Here is a 22177-nt window from a genome sequence, read left to right as displayed (position 1 = left end):
CTAGATTATATTGACGAACAGATCTTTTTTTGAGTTGCAAAATCCTTTTTTATGATACTATATAATCATGTCACGTGCCCGAAAAATAGACCCACAATATTACCATGTTTATTTATTTATTTATTTGTTGAGTTTTATATACCGTCATTCGGTGAAGCCATCATAATGGTTTACAAGATTCAAATAGTACTTCTTAAACAATTGTGAAAAAAGGAATAACAGGATGCATATTAAACAATAGATTAAACAATTATAGTCCAGAAGAGAATCTTTTATGAGTGAGGTGGGTTTATTTGGAGCTGGTGTTCTCAGATCTTTTGGGAGGGAGTTCCAAATTTTAGGGCAGGCAATGGAAAAAGCTCTTTCTCTGGTTGTTGTCAAGTGAGCAGCGAGGGGCAGGGGGGCATTTAAGCATCCTGAGTTGTTTGAGCATAGGTTACCTTTGAGGATTTTGGGGGGTAATGTTTAAGCCAGTTAGTCCCTGATGTTCATTGTTTAGTATTTTATGTATGATGGTCAAGGATTTGTGTTCAATAGAAAATACATCATGATTACATTTGCAGATTTATTCATGATCCATCTTAAGGTTAGAATTTTCACAAATAAGAGAAATATGACATTTTGTAGCTCTGTGGTATTTAATTACCAAATAGGATGAAAAAGTATGTATTGCTATGATTAATAAATAATAATTAGACATCTAAATCAAACTTTGTATATGAATTACTAATCTTATTTTCCCCATAAAAACAATATGGGAAAAGTGCCTTAGTATGTCAGGCACAAAGTTTATGATAGAGAAAACTGATTGGACTGGAGGAGGTACTCATACCTGAACATATACCTGGACTTCTGGGATTCTTGTAGTTCTGTTTGTCGTTTAAGATCTGTCTCACCATCTTCCCAAAGAATGTGGGATGAACCCTGCTGACAGATTTAAAAAATATATAAATTACTAAATAAAATTGTTGTACTTGGTTTCTTTTAGTTCTTATGTAGAACAGAAGCAAAACCATTTACAACTGGTGAAAAAAAAACAATCCAAGACTTTTTTCTTCATTACTAGCAACAGGCACTTTTTTCTTTTAATATTTTCACACCTATTTCATCGTGCTTTCATCAATTTCTGGTTTAAGAAACTCCAATAAATCATTTCAACTTTTGTTCTTACTACAAAAAAAACCAACCTCTTGGAACTACGTTGAAGGCAATCAAACCTAAAGATTGGAAATTATTTAACTTCATGTTGCTGTTATATTCCTTCCCTGTTTTTGCTATTTTTGTCTTATTAAGGAAAGGGGGCAGGGGGAGACAGTGCTATTAAACACAGAAAAGGCCACTGACAGCAGGTGATGCATTAGCTTTAATGTACTTCACTAGGACCCTCATGGCACTAATGTAAACACAGCAAAATCCATAAAAGACCATCTTGCCTGGAGAGGTCATTTCTGTCAAGTCTCCAACAGGAATAAAGCTTGAAGACATAAATCTTCAGCTGGCATGTTGACAAGCAAATTAGATACAGAGTGAGATCTTAAACCAAATGAATGCAGGTTTTGCCAGTTTAACTTTTTGCTAAGGGCAGACATTCTTCAACTTTATACTTTACTGCTGCCAAGCTACCTTAGGACAAGTGATAAGGTAAGGAAATATGATCCACTGATCAATGTCAACATCTTTTGCGCAAGAGCGTTAATCAGGACTCTCTGCATATATTATGTATATATTCCTTATATATAGCTATGTAGGTAACAACTGCATTGTGACTATGGGCCAAAGGGATTCAAAAAGGTACATGTCAATCAGAAGCCAATAAGTTGCCAAAAAAAAGTGCAGCTAATTTTTAACATTAGAGATCTATCAACCAATCAGATAGACATAATTCCTCCTGCAGGACAAGCTATTATAAACATATGAACATGATGGGCTAAGCTAAGTTTTAGATATGTACGGATGTTTGTTTTGAGTTTCTATTTTCTTTTTCCTGGAATTTATTTCTGTTTATTATAATGAATAAAAAGTAGAAGAAAATCAGTGGAAAAAAAATACTTATTGTTTTCATACTGATTTTCTCCCGGTTTGTTTGTTTTAATAAACATGGATAAATTCCAGAAAAAAAAAATAAAAATAGAAAGCAAAGGTCTCTAAAGACATAAAAAGGAGGGTCACAAAGCAAACTCCTGTGCTTTAGACACTAAATGTCATTATCGTTCTTGGTCTAATATAGTCCACTTTGAAGTGGCTGAAAGTTGGAATATATATGCATACACACACAAAAGTTGTTTGACTAGAAGTTTTAGTAACAGACAATCTCTTCACTGCCAGATTTTTCTCAGCCTAATAATGTTCATGAAACTACTCTCACAAATCTATAACTAAGTACACCTTTTTATGATCCATTAATACATAATAATAATAATAATAATAATAATAATAAAAGAACCAGAGCATTTAAGATCCTTTGTTCAATAAGTTTATCTGTAGCTTTCTAGTGACAGAGAGAATAAAACAAAATGTAAATGACTTAAGAGTAAGCACTACTGACTTCCCTCTAGCACACCTATGGTTCAATAGAACATGTACCCCCAAAAGTGGGGGGAAAATGTCTGTGTGTCTTATAGAGCGAATATAAAAAAAAAAATTAAAAGTCTAACAAAACCCCTGCCCCCTCCTGCCCCACCCCAAACCTTCCAAATTAATTTACTATAACCCCCCACCCTCCTGGCCCCCCCCCCCCAAGACCTGCCATAAGTCCCTGGTGGTCCAGCGGGGGTCCGGGAAGTATCTCCTGGACTTGGGCCGTCAGCTGTCAGCAATCAAAATGGAGCCGACGGCCCTTTGCCCTTACTATGTCACAGGGGCTAACGCTGCCATTGGTCGACCCCAGTGACATAGTAAGGGCAAAGGGCCGTCGGTGCCATTTTGATTGCTGGCAGCCAACGGCCCAAGTCCAGGAGATTGCTCCCAGACCGCTCCTGGACTCCCGCTGGACCACCAGGGACTTTGGCAGGTCTTGGGGGGGTCAGGAGGATGTGGGGTTGAATTTAATTAATTAGGCAGATCTTGGGGGGGGGGTCAGGAGGGTGGGGGTTGTTAATTAATTTAAAGGGTTGGGATGGGTTTTGGTTTTTTTGTTGTTTTTTTTTTTTGGGGGGGGGGTGTTTCCCGCAAAATTAGAAAGAGAAAAGATTTCTGATCTGGTGAATGGACCGAAATGGCCCTCCCCAGACCCGAAAACAAAATGGGGAGAAAAAAAATGTTATGCACTCCCCTAATTTGCTCCATAAGACGCACAGATGCCTGGGGACAGAGACGGTTTAGCACAAATTTTTTTTTTTTTAATTTTCCCCCTCTGAATCCTAGGTGCGTCTTTGGGTCAGGTGCGTCTTATGGAGCGAAAAATACGGTAATTTAAGATGATTCTGGCCAATCAGAGTCCAGGATTAAATATTACAACCTTGGGTAAAAATAACACTGCCATCAACAATGATTCTTAAATAATGTAGTCATTACAAAGAACAAAATATTTCACATTTCCTTTCTGATATTTATTTCTTTCCTGAGGCAAGATAACTATTTTAAGATTTGGAAAGCTCTTTATAATGATCCATGTCTATCATTTTGGATCTAAGCAACTTGGGAAGCTGCTGTGCTATCAGCATAAGAATGATCACCCATGTCCCTTGATTCATTCAAGTACACATACAGATTAGACAACTGGTATGAGACCTGAGAGGAGGAGAAATTAAAAAAACAAAGTAAATGCAAAAATGAGAGAATAGCTTTGAACAAAAAACAGAGGAATAGGTAAATCAAAAGGTCAACAAAGAAAGAACAGACAAAAAACATGCAAAGCTAATAATTTGTGAAATATGAGCACAGTAATGTTTCTGCTTTAATAACAGCTCTCTATTAAAAATAGATTCTACCAGTTTGATAATGTCCATTTAGTTCTCAGCACTGATGAAACCATGGACTCACTCTTGTATGACAAAGACTTCCTGTACCAACACAACTGCTTAAGGGCCAGATTTTCAAAGGGGTATGAGCGTACCCCCCGAAAAACTGGGCCAAACTCCCCCTGTGCGCGGCGAGCCTAAGTTGAGTAGGCTCGGTGGCGCGCGCAAGCCCCGGGACGCGTGTAAGTCCCAGGGCTTTCCTGGGGGGGATGTGTTCCGGGGGGCATGTCACAGCCGGTGCATCATCGGGGGCGTGTTGGGGGGGCATGTCGTGGCCAGCGCGTCATCGGGGGCGTTCCAGGGGGCATGGCCGGGGACTCCGGACCAGATCTTGGACCAGACCCTGACGCGCTGGCAGCCGGCCCAACGCGCGCATGTTACGCCTGCTTTGAGCAGGCGTAACTTGTACAACAAAGGTAGGGGGGTTAGATAGGGCTGGGGGAGTGGGTTAGGTAGGGGAAGGCCGAAGGAAAGTTCCCTCCGAGGCCACTCTGATTTCGGAGCGGCCTCGGAGGGAACAGAGGCAGGCTGTGCGGCTCGGCGTGTGCAGGCTGCCGATTTTGGGCAGCCTTGCAAGCGCCGACCCCGGATTTTAATGGATACGCACGTATCTATTGAAATCCCGCGAACAAAAGTAAGCATGTGTGCAAATTTATAAAATCTACCCCTAAGGCTTTCACCAAGATACTGACGGAATAATTCAAAAGTACTGCAACTATCATAGGACAAATAATTAACATAACCCATTAAACTACTTAGTTAAGATGAAAGTCATGAAACCTGCCTCACTAGTCTAAACATCAAAATATGTGTACCTCCAGTCTATTAAGTAACTTATATAACAGTTTGGGTGGGAGGTGAATGAACACGGAGGTAGCTTGCACAACCATATTATAGCTTGCTGTGCAGCTTACATAATTCAAGGCTTTTTTCACTTCAGAATCTCTATTATATTACTGTGTACAATAACTATATTTTGCTTCTATTAAAACTCAAGAACCACTTTTCAAAGCCTGTGTATTGTTTAAATCTCAATGGAAACCTTTGTTGAACACAAGCTCAGTAATGCAGAGATACCAGTGATAAACCACATCAGGTTACTCTCTGTTCCTAATATTTTGTATCTGGTCAACCTGACAAACTGCACTTCTCTAACAAAAAGGTTCATTTATAGAGTTGCTTATTTTGCTGAAGCAGAGTGTATGCTATGGATAGCTCTTAAAGCAAACACAAGTTTAAATACTAGGTTCCAACAAGGGTACTTTTTAGCAGCAGTTAAGAACATAAGAACATGCCATACTGGGTCAGACCAAGGGTCCATCAAGCCCAACATCCTGTTTCCAACAGTGGCTAATCCAGGCCATAAGAACCTGACAAGTACCCAAAAATTAAGTCTATCCCATGTTACCATTGCTAGTAATAGCAGTGGCTAATTTCTAAGTAAATTTAATTAATAGCAGGTAATGGACTTCTCCTCCAAGAACTTATCCAATCCTTTTTTAAACACAGGTATACTGCTGCACTAACCACATCCTCTGGCAACAAATTCCAGAGTTTAATTGTGCGTTGAGTGAAAAAGAACTTTCTCCGATTAGTTTTAAATGTGCCACATGCTAACTTCATGGAGTGCCCCCCCCCCCCCCTAGTCTTTCTATTATCCGAAAGAGTAAATAACAGATTCACATCTACCCGTTCTAGACCTCTTATGATTTTAAACACCTCTATCATATCCCACCTCAGCCTTTTCTTCTCCAAGCTGAAAAGGCCTAACCTCTTTAGTCTTTCCTCATTGGGGAGCTGTTCCATTCTCCTTATTTTGATAGCCCTTCTCTGTACCTTCTCCATCGCAATTATATCTTTTTTGAGATGCGGCGACCAGAATTGTACACAGTATTCAAGGTGCAGTCTCACCATGGAGCGATACAGAGGCATTATGACATTTTCCGTTTTATTCACCATTTCCTTTCTAATAATTCCCAACATTCTGTTTGCTTTTTTGACTGCTGGCTAGTGCCATTAGCGCACACTAACAAACAACCGTTTATTTTTGTTATTTTTTGTTACTTTTTCTTAGTGCACACTAACTCCGTTAGTGCGCACTAAGCCGAAAAACAATGTTTTACTAAAAAAAAATACAATAAAATGCCGATCCGCAGGAAAATGAATTTCCCGCGGCCACACAGACCCGAAAGCGCAAACAATCGGGCACCTGATGCACATCCCTACAACCTATTATGTCAGCCAATATGAGTTGGATTTAAACAATGTGGAATTATTTTTATCCTTAAACAGTTACATAAATATTCCCAAACTAATTAGCAGCAGTTGGAAAGTAAAGGAGTTTACACTGAGTTAGCACTAGTGTTAACATGTAGATGTGTTTAGAGTTTGCATAGAAAAGACAAAGAACCCAACTGCAATTCATTCTCAAGGGGCTGAAAGCAATTTTAGTATCATAAGTTCTGCTATTAGTTTCACTCTCTTTATAAATCATCATCATTAAAAAAAATACATTCGTTACCAACATTCAGAATTAGATATGATCTAGAAAAAAACAAGGCAAAGATGCTTTTAAAAATTCTAATGGAATTGTTTCTTGACTTCAATGTAATTCTTCTGAAATGGCTTAGGTGGGGGAGAGTTGATAGCATAGTGGATTGATACAGAATGGGATACAAAGCATTTCTGTTACAACACACCACAGGTCAGACAGTGGTAACATAGGTCATTACCAAATGACAGCTCGTTGACTATCTATGAAAAATGAGTTGATCTGATTGCACCTTATTCCCCATAAGACAAAAAAAAAAAAGACTAAATAGACCCTCTGTTTGACATACTAAGCAAAAAGGCCAATAACTGGAGGGCCATTAGTTAATTAAGCATAATTAACCATTTATACATAGGGTTTGGTACATTGGTTAGCTACTGGGCAGAACTTTGCACATAATCTGCAAATAAATAGGGAGACTTCATTTTCTAACATTATCAATCTGGCACATTTCATAAAGAACTAAATGTATTCTATTCTGTAATTCAAATGTATATTTTTCTTTGCATTTCATTCTTTGTAAGGAAAACATTTATGTTAGTCTCACTACCTTGTCACATCCAGCATGGTACTAGGGTTAAACTGAAACAAATGATTTTATTTATTTATATAATTTTGTATTCCACTGCTTCCAAACGAAAAGTCTAGAGCAGATTCCAATATAAAACATACATAAAACAAACCTCACATAACTATTACAGATTATTAAAACCAAAATTCAATCAAGCATATGCCTTTACCCCCTTCCTGAACAGCTCTGTATCCCTTTGTGCTCACAGTTCCGCTGGCATAGCATTCCACTGCCTAGATCCTGCATAATAAAATGCCCAATCCGAAGTACTCTCTAGTTTGTAGCAGCATGCTGCTGATAAAGCCACAGTTTAGTATCTGATGAGCATAACGGACATGCTGGTTCATACCAATTTACTCATCATACAATAATACTCTGAAAAAATTAATTTATGAATAATTATCAAAATTCTAAATTGTGTCCTCCACTTTACTGGCAACCAATGTAAAAAAAGCAAGACTGGTGTTATATGCCCTGATTTTTTTTTAATGTCCATAATCAATCTTGCAGCACTACCTGCAGAACACGTACTAATGTTCCGGGAAGGACAACCAACAATGACATGGCATATCAGTCAACAAAAGAATATCTTTTACCATCCAGTTTATTCATAATATACCCTGAACATCACCACCTTCTTTCTTAAGGATTAAGAATGTAGATCCTCTTTGACCATAATTACTTAATTGCTCTAAGTTATATGAACTAGCACTCGTGTAGCACCTTTGCAACTTCTCAGTTTAGAATCTTTAGACTGGTTTTGTTAATATCAGTAATACGGTGTAAAAGAGATAAAATGAATCTACATTAGGTATTCACAGTCTGTATTGCTCTCTATTGGGCCGATACAGTAAAGCGCGGCGCAGTTGCCCGTTTTTTTAACCCGCTTTGGACGCGCGTTTTGAGCGAGTAAGGCGGACACGCGATTCATGTTTTAATGGAACAAAGTCAGCATGGCTTTACCCAGGGCCAAGTCTTGCCTCACAAATCTGCTTCACTTTTTTGAAGGAGTTAATAAACATGCGGAAAAAGGTGAACCGGTAGATATAGTATACTTGGATTTTCAGAAGGCGTTTGACAAAGTTCCTCATGAGAGGCTTCTAGGAAAAGTAAAAAGTCATGGGATAGGTGGTGATGTCCTTTCATGGATTGCAAAATGGCTCAAAGACAGGAAACAGAGAGTAGGATTAAATGGACAATTTTCTCAGTGGAAGGGAGTGGACAGTGGAGTGCCTCAGGGATCTGTATTGGGACCCTTACTTTTCAATATATTTATAAATGATCTGGAAAGAAATACGACGAGTGAGATAATCAAATTTGCAGATGACACAAAATTGTTCAGAGTAGTTAAATCACAAGCAGATTGTGATAAATTGCAGGAAGACCTTGTGAGACTGGAAAATTGGGCATCCAAATGGCAGATGAAATTTAATGTGGATAAGTGCAAGGTGATGCATATAGGGAAAAATAACCCATGCTTTAATTAATTATTCAGAGTAGTTAAATCACAAGCAGACTGTGATACATTACAGGAGGACCTTTCAATGTATAATACACCTAGATATCTTTCCTGGGTGGTAACTCTTAAGACAGAACCTAACATTGTGTAACTACAGCAAGGGTTATTTTTCCCTATATGCATCATCATCTTGCACTTGTCCACATTAAATTTCATCTGCCATTTGGAAGCCCAATATTCCAGTCTCACAAGGTTTTCCTGCAATTTATCACAATCCGCATAAGATTTAAGTACTCTGTATAATTTTGTGCCATCCACAAATTGATCACCTCACTTGTTGTAACCCTTTCCAGATCATTTATAGATATATTAAGAAGCACCAGTCCAAGTACAGATCCCTGAGCCACTCCACTGTTTACCTTTTTCTACTGTGAAAACTGACCATTTAATCCTACTCTCTGTTTCCTGTCTTTTAACCAGTTTGCAATCTACAAAAGGAAATCTTCCCCATCCCATGACATTTTAGTTTTCTTAGAAGCCTCTCATGAGGGACTTTGTCAAACGCCTTCTGAAAATCTAAATACACCATATCTACCGGTTCACCTTTGTCCACATGTTTATTCACCCCTTCAAAAAAATGTAGGAGATTTGTGAGGCAAGACTTCCCTTGAGTAAATCTATGCTGGATGTGTCCCATTAAGCCATGTCTATCTAAATGCTTTGTAATTTTATTCTTTATAACATGTTTTCACTGTAGCTCAAGGTGAGTTACATTCAGGAACAGTAGGTATTTTCCCTGTCTCCAGATTATTCATAAACTAAGTTGGTACCTGAGGCAATGAAGTTGCTTGCCCAAGGTCACAAAGAATGGCAGTGGATTTGAACCCAGGCTTCCCTGGTTCTCAGCCTGCTGCTCTAACCATTAGCCTACTCCTCCACTGCTAGAGGATCTAGGTGAACTGATGATGTACTGGATGAACTTGTAGATGCATCAGCAAACTTGTAATTTCAAGCAAACGCACAAATAAGTATTTTCAAAATGATATTTCACATACTTTAAAAAATCATGATTATACAAACTTTGATTTATACACGGAGGCAGGTATATTTTATTGTGCATAAAATATACAAGCATATGTTTATAAAACAGATTAGAAAAAAGAAAGTTCATTCTTGTAGTGGATTTGCACATATTGAAACATATGTATGCTTTCACAGAGAACCACACTGTATTTTATAAACTGTGCATTAACCCTATACACAGTTTAAAAAAATATGAGTATTAATCTCTGCATATCAAATTATGCAAGCAAATGATGTAACACAAATAGGTTTGAAAGTTAGTTCCCTCTGACCAAATAATGGACTGAAAGTCATCAGATTTGGCTCAGTAAAAGAAAATGAGAATATCCCAAACAATTTTTATCACCAGAAACAATGTGTCAGTATTTTGGGAGAAAGCAAATTAGATGTAACAGGGGTCCTTTAAGGGCAGCAGGGTAAACAGCCACACATGTTGGAGTTGGAGATGGTATTGGCATCAGAAGAAGCTTCTAGAATCCTCAGTAAAACTTAAAAGAGGCAAAATCCATGCTACCTGCATAGCTTCAAAGTATATGGGTACTTTTTACCCACAGTTTTAGCACCAGTTTTCAAAGTAAAAGAATGCACATACTTCAAATTTGACAATTGCCCAAGGAACAAAATAACCCAATAAATATGCAGCTGTTCTATGGATATTTTTTCTGGCCAAACCTACAAACATACTTTTGGAAATCCAAAACTATGGGTATAGTTTTTCTTCCCAACCTACTCTCAAAACAAAGCATGTAAAACTACATGGAATGTGGAACTATGTGCATAGTTTTACCCTTGTCAAGATGGACAATTTTGAGACAGCAGATTTACATGAATACATGAATAAAATGCTTTCTAAATTAACCCCAAATCTTTACTGGGTATGCCCAAGACTTCCTCACTGCTGCCATTACACAGGGGTGACCTTGGTCCAATTTAATAGCTTTTAAGAAGCCAACTTGACATAGAAGAGGGTGGTTGTGTGACTGCTGTCCTTGGAGAACACCTGTTACAGGTAATTAAATGCACTATCTTCGAAGATAAGCTAGATAATACATGCTGGCATCCCTAGCTAATGAATGCTTTCCAAAAGGAAAAAAAAAGAAAAAACAAACTGTAAATGGGCATTTAACATAATTTTGCACCCACCGACCACCGCGATAAGGAGCAATGCGGCCGCCATGGCACTTGCCTGGCTGCCTCCACCACTGGCTGAGGGAGCACCGGAATGGAGGTGAGGACGCCCCCTCCCTCCCCTGAATGACGAGGGAGATGCCTGCACCCACATGACTGGCCACTCCCACCGACAGAAGCCCTTCACTGCAGCGGCAACAAGGAGCAGCACAGCCGCTGTGGCACTTGCCTGGCCGTCTCCACCACCGGCCAAAGGAGCACTGGAAAAGAGGTGAGGATGCCCTCTTCCCTCCCCTGAACGACGAGGGAGATGCCAGCACCCACTTGACTGCGCCCTCCCACTGCCGGAAGCCCTTCACCATGGTGGTGACGAGGAGCAGTGCAGCCGCCATGGCACTTGCCTGGCTGCATCCACCACCGGATGAGGAAGCACCAAACAGAGGTGAGGACACCCCCATCCTACCCACGAATGACGAGGGAGATGCTGGTGCCCACAAGGCTGGTACCAATCCACGAGAGAAAATGTTAGATCCCCTAATTAAACTAGCAATCATACATCAAAATGGGAATCATGAAAAACCATAACCTTGTGAATTTACCCCACTAATTTCAACCTACACTATACAGTTATTTTTAGATTTTTTTACACACACATTATGTATTTTATAGAAAATTTATTGCACTTCTTCCAAAACATCACATATATTTATTACAAAAATATTATCATTGGTTTATTACATTTCATACCCTAATAACCATCACAAAATCTATTACAAACACATTGTCTTCATAGTGCATACCAATCACATCTGGAGTGGATATGTCAATACGATCATCACATTACAATTAAACACACCTTTTTTTTTTTTTTTTTAAACAAATGGACATGTACTAACCCATTACCCCATACACACTTCATACATATTCATAATCTTAGAAAATCTAAAGATGCTCATATATCTTCTTCAAATGCCGAAGGGTTCTGCCCCTTTCTTCAATTATATTCACCCCTTTCTTTAATGATGTTCACCCCTTCTTTAACGATGTTCACCCCTTCTTTAACGATGTTCACCCCAACAAGATGCCTTGTTTCACCCACTCAGGGCTTTGTCAGGGGAGCTCTATAACCACCTCCTGAATATCACGATATTAACCCCACTCATAAGTGAACTCTTGATTAAACAGTCCCAGCAACATGTCCACACCACTCATTTACTAACTTTCCCAATATCCACTCACATAAAGCGACTCCAGTGCACTAAACGTTTCATACACTGCCGGATATTACCGCAACTACCGGGGTGCTATTAGACAATTCTTATAGATCGAAAATATTCACTAGTTATATATTCATAAAAATTGACCACTGGGTAAGGGATGCCTCTACATCATCTTGATTCCAACTCACCAACCGCCGATATCTCCACCACCGATATATCTCACAACTCCTTCGCCAAACAACAACAATGTTGTTGGTTGTACCTGATGGGTGTGCTTGTGTAAATCTTTTCTTCCCTTAATCTCATGAAGAAGATAGTGGACACACCTGAGTAGTGCGCCACTGGTCTCCTGCTCCTTGACAACAAATAAAAATTCATTCTTCTAAGAGGACATTGATGGTCTCTCTGAGAGATACCCTTTCTCAAGATACTAGGAAAAGACTTAGTCCCTAGACTCTAGGGTACTCAGGTAAAATAAGAAAAAGGGAAAACTGAAAAAAAAGAGGCAGAAAAAGTGGACAAAATTTCCTATTCCAAAAAGAAACATTTTAAAAATACAAAGTAATAAGTACAGAAAGGTACAGTACCTTCTTCACTTAAACCAGGTCTTAGCCCTAGATACTCCAGAGATCATAAAGGAAGCAGGCAAGGGACATGCTGCCCCCGGAAGGGTCAAATAAAAAAATCCAAAACTTGAGCTGTTGGCAAGGGTTTATATAGACTAAGGGGCAGATTTTAAAAAGTTGTGCGAGCGCGAACAAAAGTACGCCTGATTTTATAAGATACGCGCGTAGCCGCGCGTATCTTATAAAATCTGGGGTCGGCGCGCGCAAGGCTGCGCAAAATCGGCAGCCTGCGCGCGCCGAGCCGCGCAGCCTGCCTCCGTTCCCTCCGAGGCCGCTCCGAAATCGGAGCGGCCTCAGAGGGAACTTTCCTTTGCCCTCCCCGCACCTTCCCCTCCCTTCCCCTACCTAACCCATCCCCCCCGGCCCTATCTAAACCCCCGCCCTTACCTTTGTCGGCAAAGTTACGCCTGCTGGAAGCAGGCGTAACTTTGCGCGCGTCGGCCGGCAGCCCCGCTCTGTCCTCCGGTCCCGGGGGCTGGTCAGGAGGCCTCGACCACGCCCCCGGGCCGGCACCACGCCCCCGGGCCCACCCCCAAAACGCCGCGACAGTAGGCCCCGCCCCGACACGCCCCCTTACAAAAGCCCCGGGACTTACACGCGTCCCGGGGCTTTACGCGCGCCGGCAGCCTATGCAAAATAGGCGCGCCGGCGCGCGAGCCTTTGAAAATCCGCCCCTAAGAGTTCACCATCTTAGTCTCCCACATGGCGGAGCTACAACTAATATGTATGCTATTTTGTTCTCCTTATAAAGATGAACTAATCCTCTTAGTAGGAATCCACTAGAGTTTCTATATCCATTTTAACATTTTCTAAGTGTGTGTGTGTGGGGGGGGAGGTTTGCTAGTGGGTTTTTTTTTTTAATTGAAAACACCAGAAAATTATACAAATGTTTCCTAGGAGGGATGGAGTTAGTTAGGTCCTACCTCTCTAACAAATTTTGGATGACTAACTCAATGATCAAATGTCATGTCCAGAATTATTATCCAAATAATAGAGAAACATGGACATGTGGATAAATCTCTCATCACAGCCTTGTAAATTTCCTCAGTGGAGGAAGATCTTATATGGACAACTGATATTGCCATTGCTCTAACATTATGAGCCTTAATATGCCTTTCCAGAGACAGGCCTATCTGGACATAACAGAAGAAGGTGCAATCTACTATCGAATAAGAAATAATATATTTTGTTATATTAAGTCCTAGCCTTTTTGAGTCAAAATAAACAAAAAGTTGAATGGACCTTCTATACGCTTTGGTCTATTCAAGTTGGAAGACAATAGCTCTCTTGTAGCATAAACTTTATGAATGTGAAATGAGGAAAAACATTAGCACGATAAATGACTGGTTAAGATAAAAGTCTGGTGTATACAACTCGTATCGAGTACTTGTGTACTTTAATATATCAGCCAACCTTTTTCAAGAAACTGTGTAAAAAAAAAAAGGTTGGCTGATATATTAAAGTACACAAGTACTCGATACAATAGTTTGTATACCCTATGAATTATTCATTGATCAGTGAACAATCTAATATTTAATGCTGGTTAAGCTAAAAGTCTTCCAGGAAGACCTATAGTTGCAGCTATTGGTTCCATGCTGGAGTCTTTTTAAGTATTTGTGGATCATTTTCTATAGCCTATAGTTCCAATTATTAGATCATATGTACACAATACTACACACATTAAGGATTTTCGAGACTGAGACTATTGTACAAAACATGCAGTTGGTTACACTGGTATAAAATCTCTATATACAAGTATTCCGCAGGAAGAGGCTTTTCAGGTCATATATGAAGCATTAGAAACACATAGAATTCCAACTGAATTTATTGATATCATGGCCTCTATAGTGCTAAGAGAAAATTATTTTTGTTTTGGGAAACCCTTTTACAAACAAATTCATGGTATGGCTATGGGGACCACTATTGCTCCCAGCCTTGCAAACATATATTGCTAGATTTGAGCAGTCACACAAAAAATATAGCCACCAAAGTTATCCATAAAATAATCTCAAGAAAAAGGGGAAAACCAAAAAGATTTTTTTTTTTAAAAGTAAAGGCTACTAAAATAGTGAAGAAATTAATCACCATCAGGAATTGGGAACTGTTATAGGAATTTTGTTAGGCTCCTTTTCAAAACATTATTTGGCATACACTATTTGGTACATTATAAAAAGAAACAAGGTGGATAATTGAATAGACCTGGCGGTTCACAGTCAGGTGAACACACCATCTGGCTTGCTGACACCTAAAAGTAAAATTCTAATAATTTCAATGGAAGAGGACTCTAATTAAACTATTGTTTAGAATTATTTCTTCACTATTTTAGAAGCCTTCACTTTTCAAAAGAATCTTTTTGGTTTTCCCCTTTTTCTTTAGATTTGAGCAGTGCCATTTATATATAGCAACCTGGTTTGAAAATGTGGCCCTTTGGGCCCAATACATTAATGATATATTTTTATTATGGCAATCAGATGTGACAGCGCTAAAATTCTTCTTGACATGGTTAAATACTTTGGATCCAAATTTGGACCTTACTATGACACATCATTTACATACCATCAGTTATTTAGACTCTATTATATCTAAGAATGGCACTACACTGAGCTCTAGTACATTTCGAAAAGCTAGTGAAAGAAATACATTGCTGTCTTTTAATAGCTTCTGTCCATATCATTTGAGAAAGAGTTTACCTATGGGGCTATTCTTAAGGTTGAAAAGGATTTGTTCCACGACAATAACTTATGAATTAGTCAGAATTTCTATTCAGAAGGTTATTGAATTATGGATCTCCCTATAGGATAATCAAGAGTGGTTCAAAAGGGCATGATATCCCCAAAGACAATGGCTTCTTTTGGATAATAATGATGATCACACAGACAAGAATTCTGTGTGTGTATTAGTGTACACAGCAAGAACATAGGCTTCATTAATATACAAGTATTGGCCACTCTTGCAAATCCATACCATCTTTTCAGAAAGGCCCATGATAGCGTATAAGTGTGGTAAGAACATACGTGACTACATTATACATTCATGGTTGCTCGTTATTGAAACAGAAAATGTTGAGGATGTCTCTGCTCCAAAGGGAAATTGGGAGTGTAGTGGATGTTCGATATGTGGATAACCTATTACAGGCCAATCTTGGTGTGATGGCCAGCTGATTTCTGAAAATCTTAGCATGCTCATTAGTACCCAAACGTCTATGAAATTTTTGTGCTAACATTTTTCTCCAACCAACCAGGGTCCCTGGGTGTGAAGCTCCTTGACAAGGTTGGAGAAAGCCATAGTGAGAACATTTGGATGACATGGAATTGGAAAGAAGTTCATTAGCAAAACTGGAATGTATGTGTGTGTGTGTATATATATATATATATGAGTATGTATGTGTATGAACACATGCACTTATATGTGTGAGGGAACAAGTATATATATGGGCATGTGTACTTGTGGGTGAGAGGGAGCATGTATGTGTATGATCACGCATGCTTGTATGTGTGAGCATGTGTGGTATATGAGTGTGTGTGAGAGGGGGATTGTGTATGTGTGAGACAGAGATTGTGCATGAGTGTGTGTGCGAGAGACAGCAAGACAGGGATCATGGTCTTAATCCTATGGACACTCAGATCTCTTAAGACTTGGGTTTTGGTCTCTTAGACCTTCTCCCCTCTAAGTCTTATGGAGAGGAAAATTGCTTCTTGATCTTGAGAACCTTGTAAATGTGTGCTTCAGGGACATTCTGCCACATGCTATGCAAATAGAAATATCATGCATAAGGCCCAGAAAATGGTGGCAGTTTTTGTGGAGGTCCTAACTGCCACCATATGTCCATATTTACAACAGTTTGAATGTTTTTTCTTTTTTTTTTTAACCAGATCTTAGAAAATTTCTCTGACATGGTAGACATGTCTGACATGACAGAGAAAAAAATATATCTTTTTGAGTCCAGAAAAGAATAAAATAAATGAAAGAATGGAGAAAAAATAAATTATGAGAGGAGTACGAAAAACATGAAAAATCACAGCAGTCACAGAGACAGCAAAACTATCTTTTTGCTTCAGCAGAAGAAAAGCTGAGAAGACTTTTCAGACAATATCTGCATGTGAACACTCGCATAAGCTACAAATAACTTCTGGCTTTTTCTGAGCTGTGAGAGCAAATTCCGTGTTGGCGCCATACGATGTTACCCACTTGTATGGCTAAATTTGTTCTTGCTTGTCTACAGAGAATATACACAGTGGGCCACATTTTAAAAACTACGTGTGGGCGTAGATTTGTGCGCGCAACCCGGTGCTCACAAATCTATCCCAATTTTATAACATGCGCCCGCCCATTTTTTCAAGCCCCGGGACATACTATTTGAATCCACTGCATTGAGGTTAGGCTCCTATAACCTTTTACTGTACATGTGATCTATTCTTTGTAAAGGTTCTAGTAACAGACATTTATAGTAGGGTTTTCATTACATCTTTCCTATATTTTGGCTTAGTGCATGCAAATATATATTTCTCTAATTTATTTATTAACTGAATCAAGTAATGTAGTTACTGTGTTAGTTCATGTGAATGCATGAAGATAAAGCTTAACAAAAATAATATTAAATGATACATTTTTTGATTAACTTAATACATTTTTTGACTAGCTTTTGGAGAAGACCCGCTCTTCCTCAACAAGGGCGCCTAAAGGCTACCTGCTGCCTGAGGTGAGGGATGAGATAGCACTGCACCCCCCTCCCCTACAAGGCACAGCATAGCTCAAATCATTGATGGGGCCAAGGGGGGGGGGGGAGCCTTGGAGTCTAGCCCTATCATTGATTTGAATTGCTGCAGAAGGAAGAAAGCATGAATCAAAGTTCCCAAAATTGTGGCACATAGAGTATCAGCGATAATATCTCTAAGAAGCTGCCACACTCCTAGGAACCCTACCTGCCTCCTATTTTTCCCCTGGAGAAATGTGAGTTAGGTAAATGGTGGGGGTCTGTGTATGGCAAGCTCCCTTCAGATCAGTGCGAGGATATTAGGTGTCCTAAGCAAAGTTTATAGCCTGCATGCACCCCCTTAACTGCCACCCAGGCGTAGCCCATACTGATCTCCATCCACCTGTCGCCATCCTCTCCACACCTATACATTCCTACACATCCACACATATACAAATACACATCCACCCTCCTCCCAAATCACTGCTCCAACACCTTACTCCTGTTCTACAAATATATGTTGGAGAGCATTATCAAAGCCATGCTTCTTAATGCTTTCCCTACTGATTTGTTACATAGCTCTTACAGATGTTTTTATTATTGTTGATGTATTTTTTTTATTATTATTTGTATACTATTCCTAATGTTGTAAGACCTTTTGACCACTTTGTCAAGGTGGTGTGCTATCAATAAAATGATTATACTAAACAATAGTTATACTAGAATTTAGAACCAATTAAATGTAATGCACTCTGGTAAAGAATTGTCAACTCAAATCTCAGAGAACATGCAAGCTCCTTTAATAAACCCAAACATGCCTAATGCAATCAGTATTCACACAAAATAAAATGCTGGTATAAATATTGCAAGTGTATAAAACACTGTTTAGTCTAAAATGTATATCCCACTACCTATAAAAGCTCATTCATTATGCAGTTGACATTTGGCAACTCTGTGCATAGGCAGACAGACCAGCATATAAATGTGCAGTGCTATCCGCTGGTGGCACAAAATAATGTGACTGATGGGGAGGCCAAGCCCTTCCAGCAGAGTCCGCAATGGCAGAGGAAAGGAACAGCATAGCTGATGGGGAGCCTAGATATTGCCAGTGAACAGAGTGGTGAAACTACAAAGACCTAGGTGCAGGAAGTGGTATTGGGGGGTGTGTATAATAAATTGCCCTCAACCGTAGGAGATGAAGACCTGAATAGAAACCATAGCAGTAGAAGAAAAGTGTCTGGCAAGGATTTGTAGACCCACCAGTTAAAGACCAAGAGGTTCTTCCATTATTGCCCCAAAGCTTTTTCTCTGCTTTTCAACAATGCTACGCCAGCAGCAGCACAGTGGTGAGTATGGGAAATGACAGAATAGGGCAAGAAAGGGTTAGGGGGAACAGAAAGGGAATAGGGCAGGAGTGAAGAATGAAAGGAGAGAGCATGGGGAAATGGGGTAGGGACAGAAAAGAATATGGGTGAATGAACTCGGAAGGAGGGATAGAGAGAAAGCATGGGGCAAATGAGTATGAGATTTCATTAAAAAAAAGCCCTACACATATACACACTCTTGCCCCCTCGTACATTCACATAGCCCTCTCAACCACGCCCCCGACTACATCCACCACCACACACACAGCCCACACAACCACTTCCAGCAGTCCTTCCAAGTTATACACACAGAGGTCGTGCAGTTATAAAACACCACCTTTTAAATTATGATGTAATTATAGATTTGTTTAAATCGTGATCAATTAAAACAATTTTGGCATTGCTCCTGTCACTACAGAGTGCTGCTTGCCCAAGATGCACCTTGGAGAGAGGTCCAGAGGTTTTAGCAGGTCAGCTCAGGAGATAGAGGGGGCAGAGTGGAACAGAATTGCCATTTGGTGGCTGGGAGAGCCATGGCAAGACAGTTCCAGGGGAGGGGGGGAATAAAAGGGGAGTAGGAGCCAGGTTTTTTTCTCCCATCATTTTTGACGGGTGTTTCTACTTATAGTAAAACATTAGCAAAGTCTGGTAACAAAAATGTTACTACATATAACAGAAAGAAATTTCACTCTTTGCTGTAGATGATATGTTCCACATATTTATACAAATAGTTTTACAGTTTGAGAAGAGAAAAAAAAAAGAGGATGAAAAATATTGATTAAATCAAGGTGGATCAGGAAAATGTATTAGAGCAAATCAACAAACTAACAAGTACCAAATCACCAGGACTGGATGATGTACACCCCAGAGTTCTGAAAGAATTAAAAAAATGAAATTGCAAACTTATTACTAGTAATATCTAACTTCTCATTCAAATCAGGATTGGAGAATGGCCAAAGCAACCTCCTTTTTAGAAAGGGCTACAGGGGTGATCTGGGTAACTAAAGATCAGTGAGCCTGATGTCAATGTTGGGGAAAATGGTAGAAACTATTTTGAAGAACAAAATTACTATCTGGATAAACCCAGATAGTATCTGGATAAACCCAGACAGTGTCAGCTTTGATTTAGTAAAGTAAGGACTTGCCTTACAAACCTGTTAGAGTTTTTGAAGGAGTTAATAAATATATTGATAAGGGTTAGTCATTTGATATAGTATATTTGGGATTTTCAGAAGGTGTATCGCAAAGTTTTTCATGAGAAACTCAGGAAATTAAAAACTGAATGGATAGGAGGCAATATTCTGCTGTGAATTGGTAATTGGTTAAAAGGTAGAAAATGGAGAGTAGGCTGAATGGTTATTTCTGGCAATGGAGAAAGGTAAATCGTGGAGTGCCACAGGGAGCTGTACCGGGATTGGTGCTTTTCAGTATATTTATAAATGATCTGTAAAAATGAGTGATGAATGAGGTAACAGAATTTGCAGATAACACCAAATTATTCAAGGTTGTTATATCATGAACCAATTTTGAGGAATTGCAAGAGGACCTTAAGAGACTGGTTGATTAGGTCCACATTAAATTTCATCTGCTGTTTAGGACCAGTTTGATCACCCCTGGTTTTTGGGCCCCCCCAGCCAGTCGTGTTTTCAGTTCTACTATATCTCTAAAGCTCTCCTCTGTACGCCTTTCTGTGTGCCTCAGCAACTCCACGTCTGCCACTCTTGCTTCCAGAAATTGGACTTTTTCTCTGAGAACCAGGAGCTCTTTTCATGAATGCACACAAATAACTTCTCACCAACTGTAGATAATGTCAGCTGGGGGAAAACAATGGCTACCTCCCATCCTAATGCTGGGCTGCTGTTTGCATGTTATTATTGAGTTGTTAGTTATTTAAGGTTGCTACAGGAGTAAGGGTGCTTAATCTAATGGAAAGTCCCTTAACTTTATTTTGTGTACTTTTTGTTAGTTTGTCAAAGACCAGCAGTTAAATCTAATGAGGACAGGAATGCTGCCTTTTTTTACTTTAGTGCCTAATTGATTCATAAAAAAATTTCACTCTTGTCCTTTTAATTGGTGTGGGGAGGGAAGGTGGAAAAAGAGACCCAGGAATTATCTATTTTTAAATTCAAAAAGCAATCACACATATAATGTTTGGCTGCCCGCAGAACAGCCTAGCGACCCGCCACACTTACCTCCACATGCCGTGACCAAGGACGCCATCAACATGGTCAGAATGCGACTGTGCCACTCTTCCTGCAGAAGGCCCAATGGCAGGGAAACACCTAGGCTTAATGTGGCTTTTTGGAAAAGTTCAACGCATAAAGACACAGATATTTGCTCTTGAGCCCCTGACGAAGTTTTCATACAAAACACGCGCTGTGTCGTGTGAATGAGGGCGAACGAGGCAGGGCATTGGAAATGTTTCTGCCGCTGTACAACTTTAAGGATAAGTGTCTTATTTGTTACCTTGAGGCATTAAATTGAACTTTAAGAAATTTCTAAAAAAAAGTTTAATATTTTCAAAAAAATCTAAAAATTGATGACAAACCCTATGATTATATAAATTGAGCAGTTTATATTATATCACTTTGGTATTGAAGAAATTACATGAATAAGTGAATATAAGATACTGCATTGTCGCTTCCATATATCTGCTCACATATGAGGGTTTGGTCAATAATCTTGTAATAGTGGCATTTCATTCGATGTGGTTTTCTTCTTAGTAGCTGTTATATTTCTACCACAATTTTTCCAGTTTTTGTGTTGCAATTCATCACTCAAAGATGACATCACATGCCTGGGTCAAGTAGACGCCTCAGCAACAGGTCCCCTGCAGCTATGTTGCTTTCTCTTGTCTTCCTTGCTATGCTGCTGTGTCTGCCTAGCCTTGTGTTCTTGCCTTCCCTGTGTCCTGCTGTTTCCTCCCTTGTCTTGGTTCTCTGTGTCTTGTCTTGACTCCTGGTTCTGACCTCTGTTTCAGACTCTTGACTATGCTACTGGATTGCAATTTACTCTGACCCCAGCTTGGACCTGGATGTTGATTGCTTGCTGCCTGCCCCGACCTTGGCCTGGACTCAGATAACCTTGCTCACTGCCAGCCCTGACCTCTGCCTATGTCTCTACTTTTCTAACCGCTCCTTACAGGACTTTCACCTAAGCGCTGCCAGTCCCTGAAACCCAAGGGCACAACCCGCGTGAAACAGGGCTGGTATAGGTGAAGCTTCAGTTCCACTCCTAGCAAGAGCAAGTCCGCCAGCTGTCAGCATTGGCCTAATAGTTTTGCCTGCTAAACTGCGTCAATCTCGCCATAGCTCACAGACTCACATCTGTCACACATAACCAATTTACCCACCATATATTCTCTCCCAAGCTTGTGACAACATTTTTTTCCAGCAAAGCAATACTCACAGATCATCTTATGTCACTAGCAAGGCAACTTCTGCTTTTAGTACTCACTCAAGGCTACAGTTTGTTTCCTTATTAGTTTGCTACCATCGTGGATAGAAGACCAATTGAATTGCCA

The 22177-nt window shown here is 39.7% G+C and overlaps 1 protein-coding gene across 1 annotated transcript in view; it reads right to left on the bottom strand.

The window, feature by feature from the left end:
- Positions 1-22177, bottom strand: part of PARD3B (par-3 family cell polarity regulator beta) — a 2091605-nt gene that overhangs the window by 1181358 nt on the left and 888070 nt on the right. Inside the window, 1 exon segment of the mRNA XM_029606318.1 lies at positions 860-927. Coding sequence (XP_029462178.1) covers positions 860-927 — 68 coding nt within the window.

This window comes from Rhinatrema bivittatum, chromosome 6 (assembly GCF_901001135.1).
Source record: "Rhinatrema bivittatum chromosome 6, aRhiBiv1.1, whole genome shotgun sequence".
NCBI lineage: Eukaryota > Metazoa > Chordata > Amphibia > Gymnophiona > Rhinatrematidae > Rhinatrema > Rhinatrema bivittatum.
Note: the sequence above shows the minus strand (reverse complement) of the source record. Positions and strands in the feature narration are given on the sequence as shown.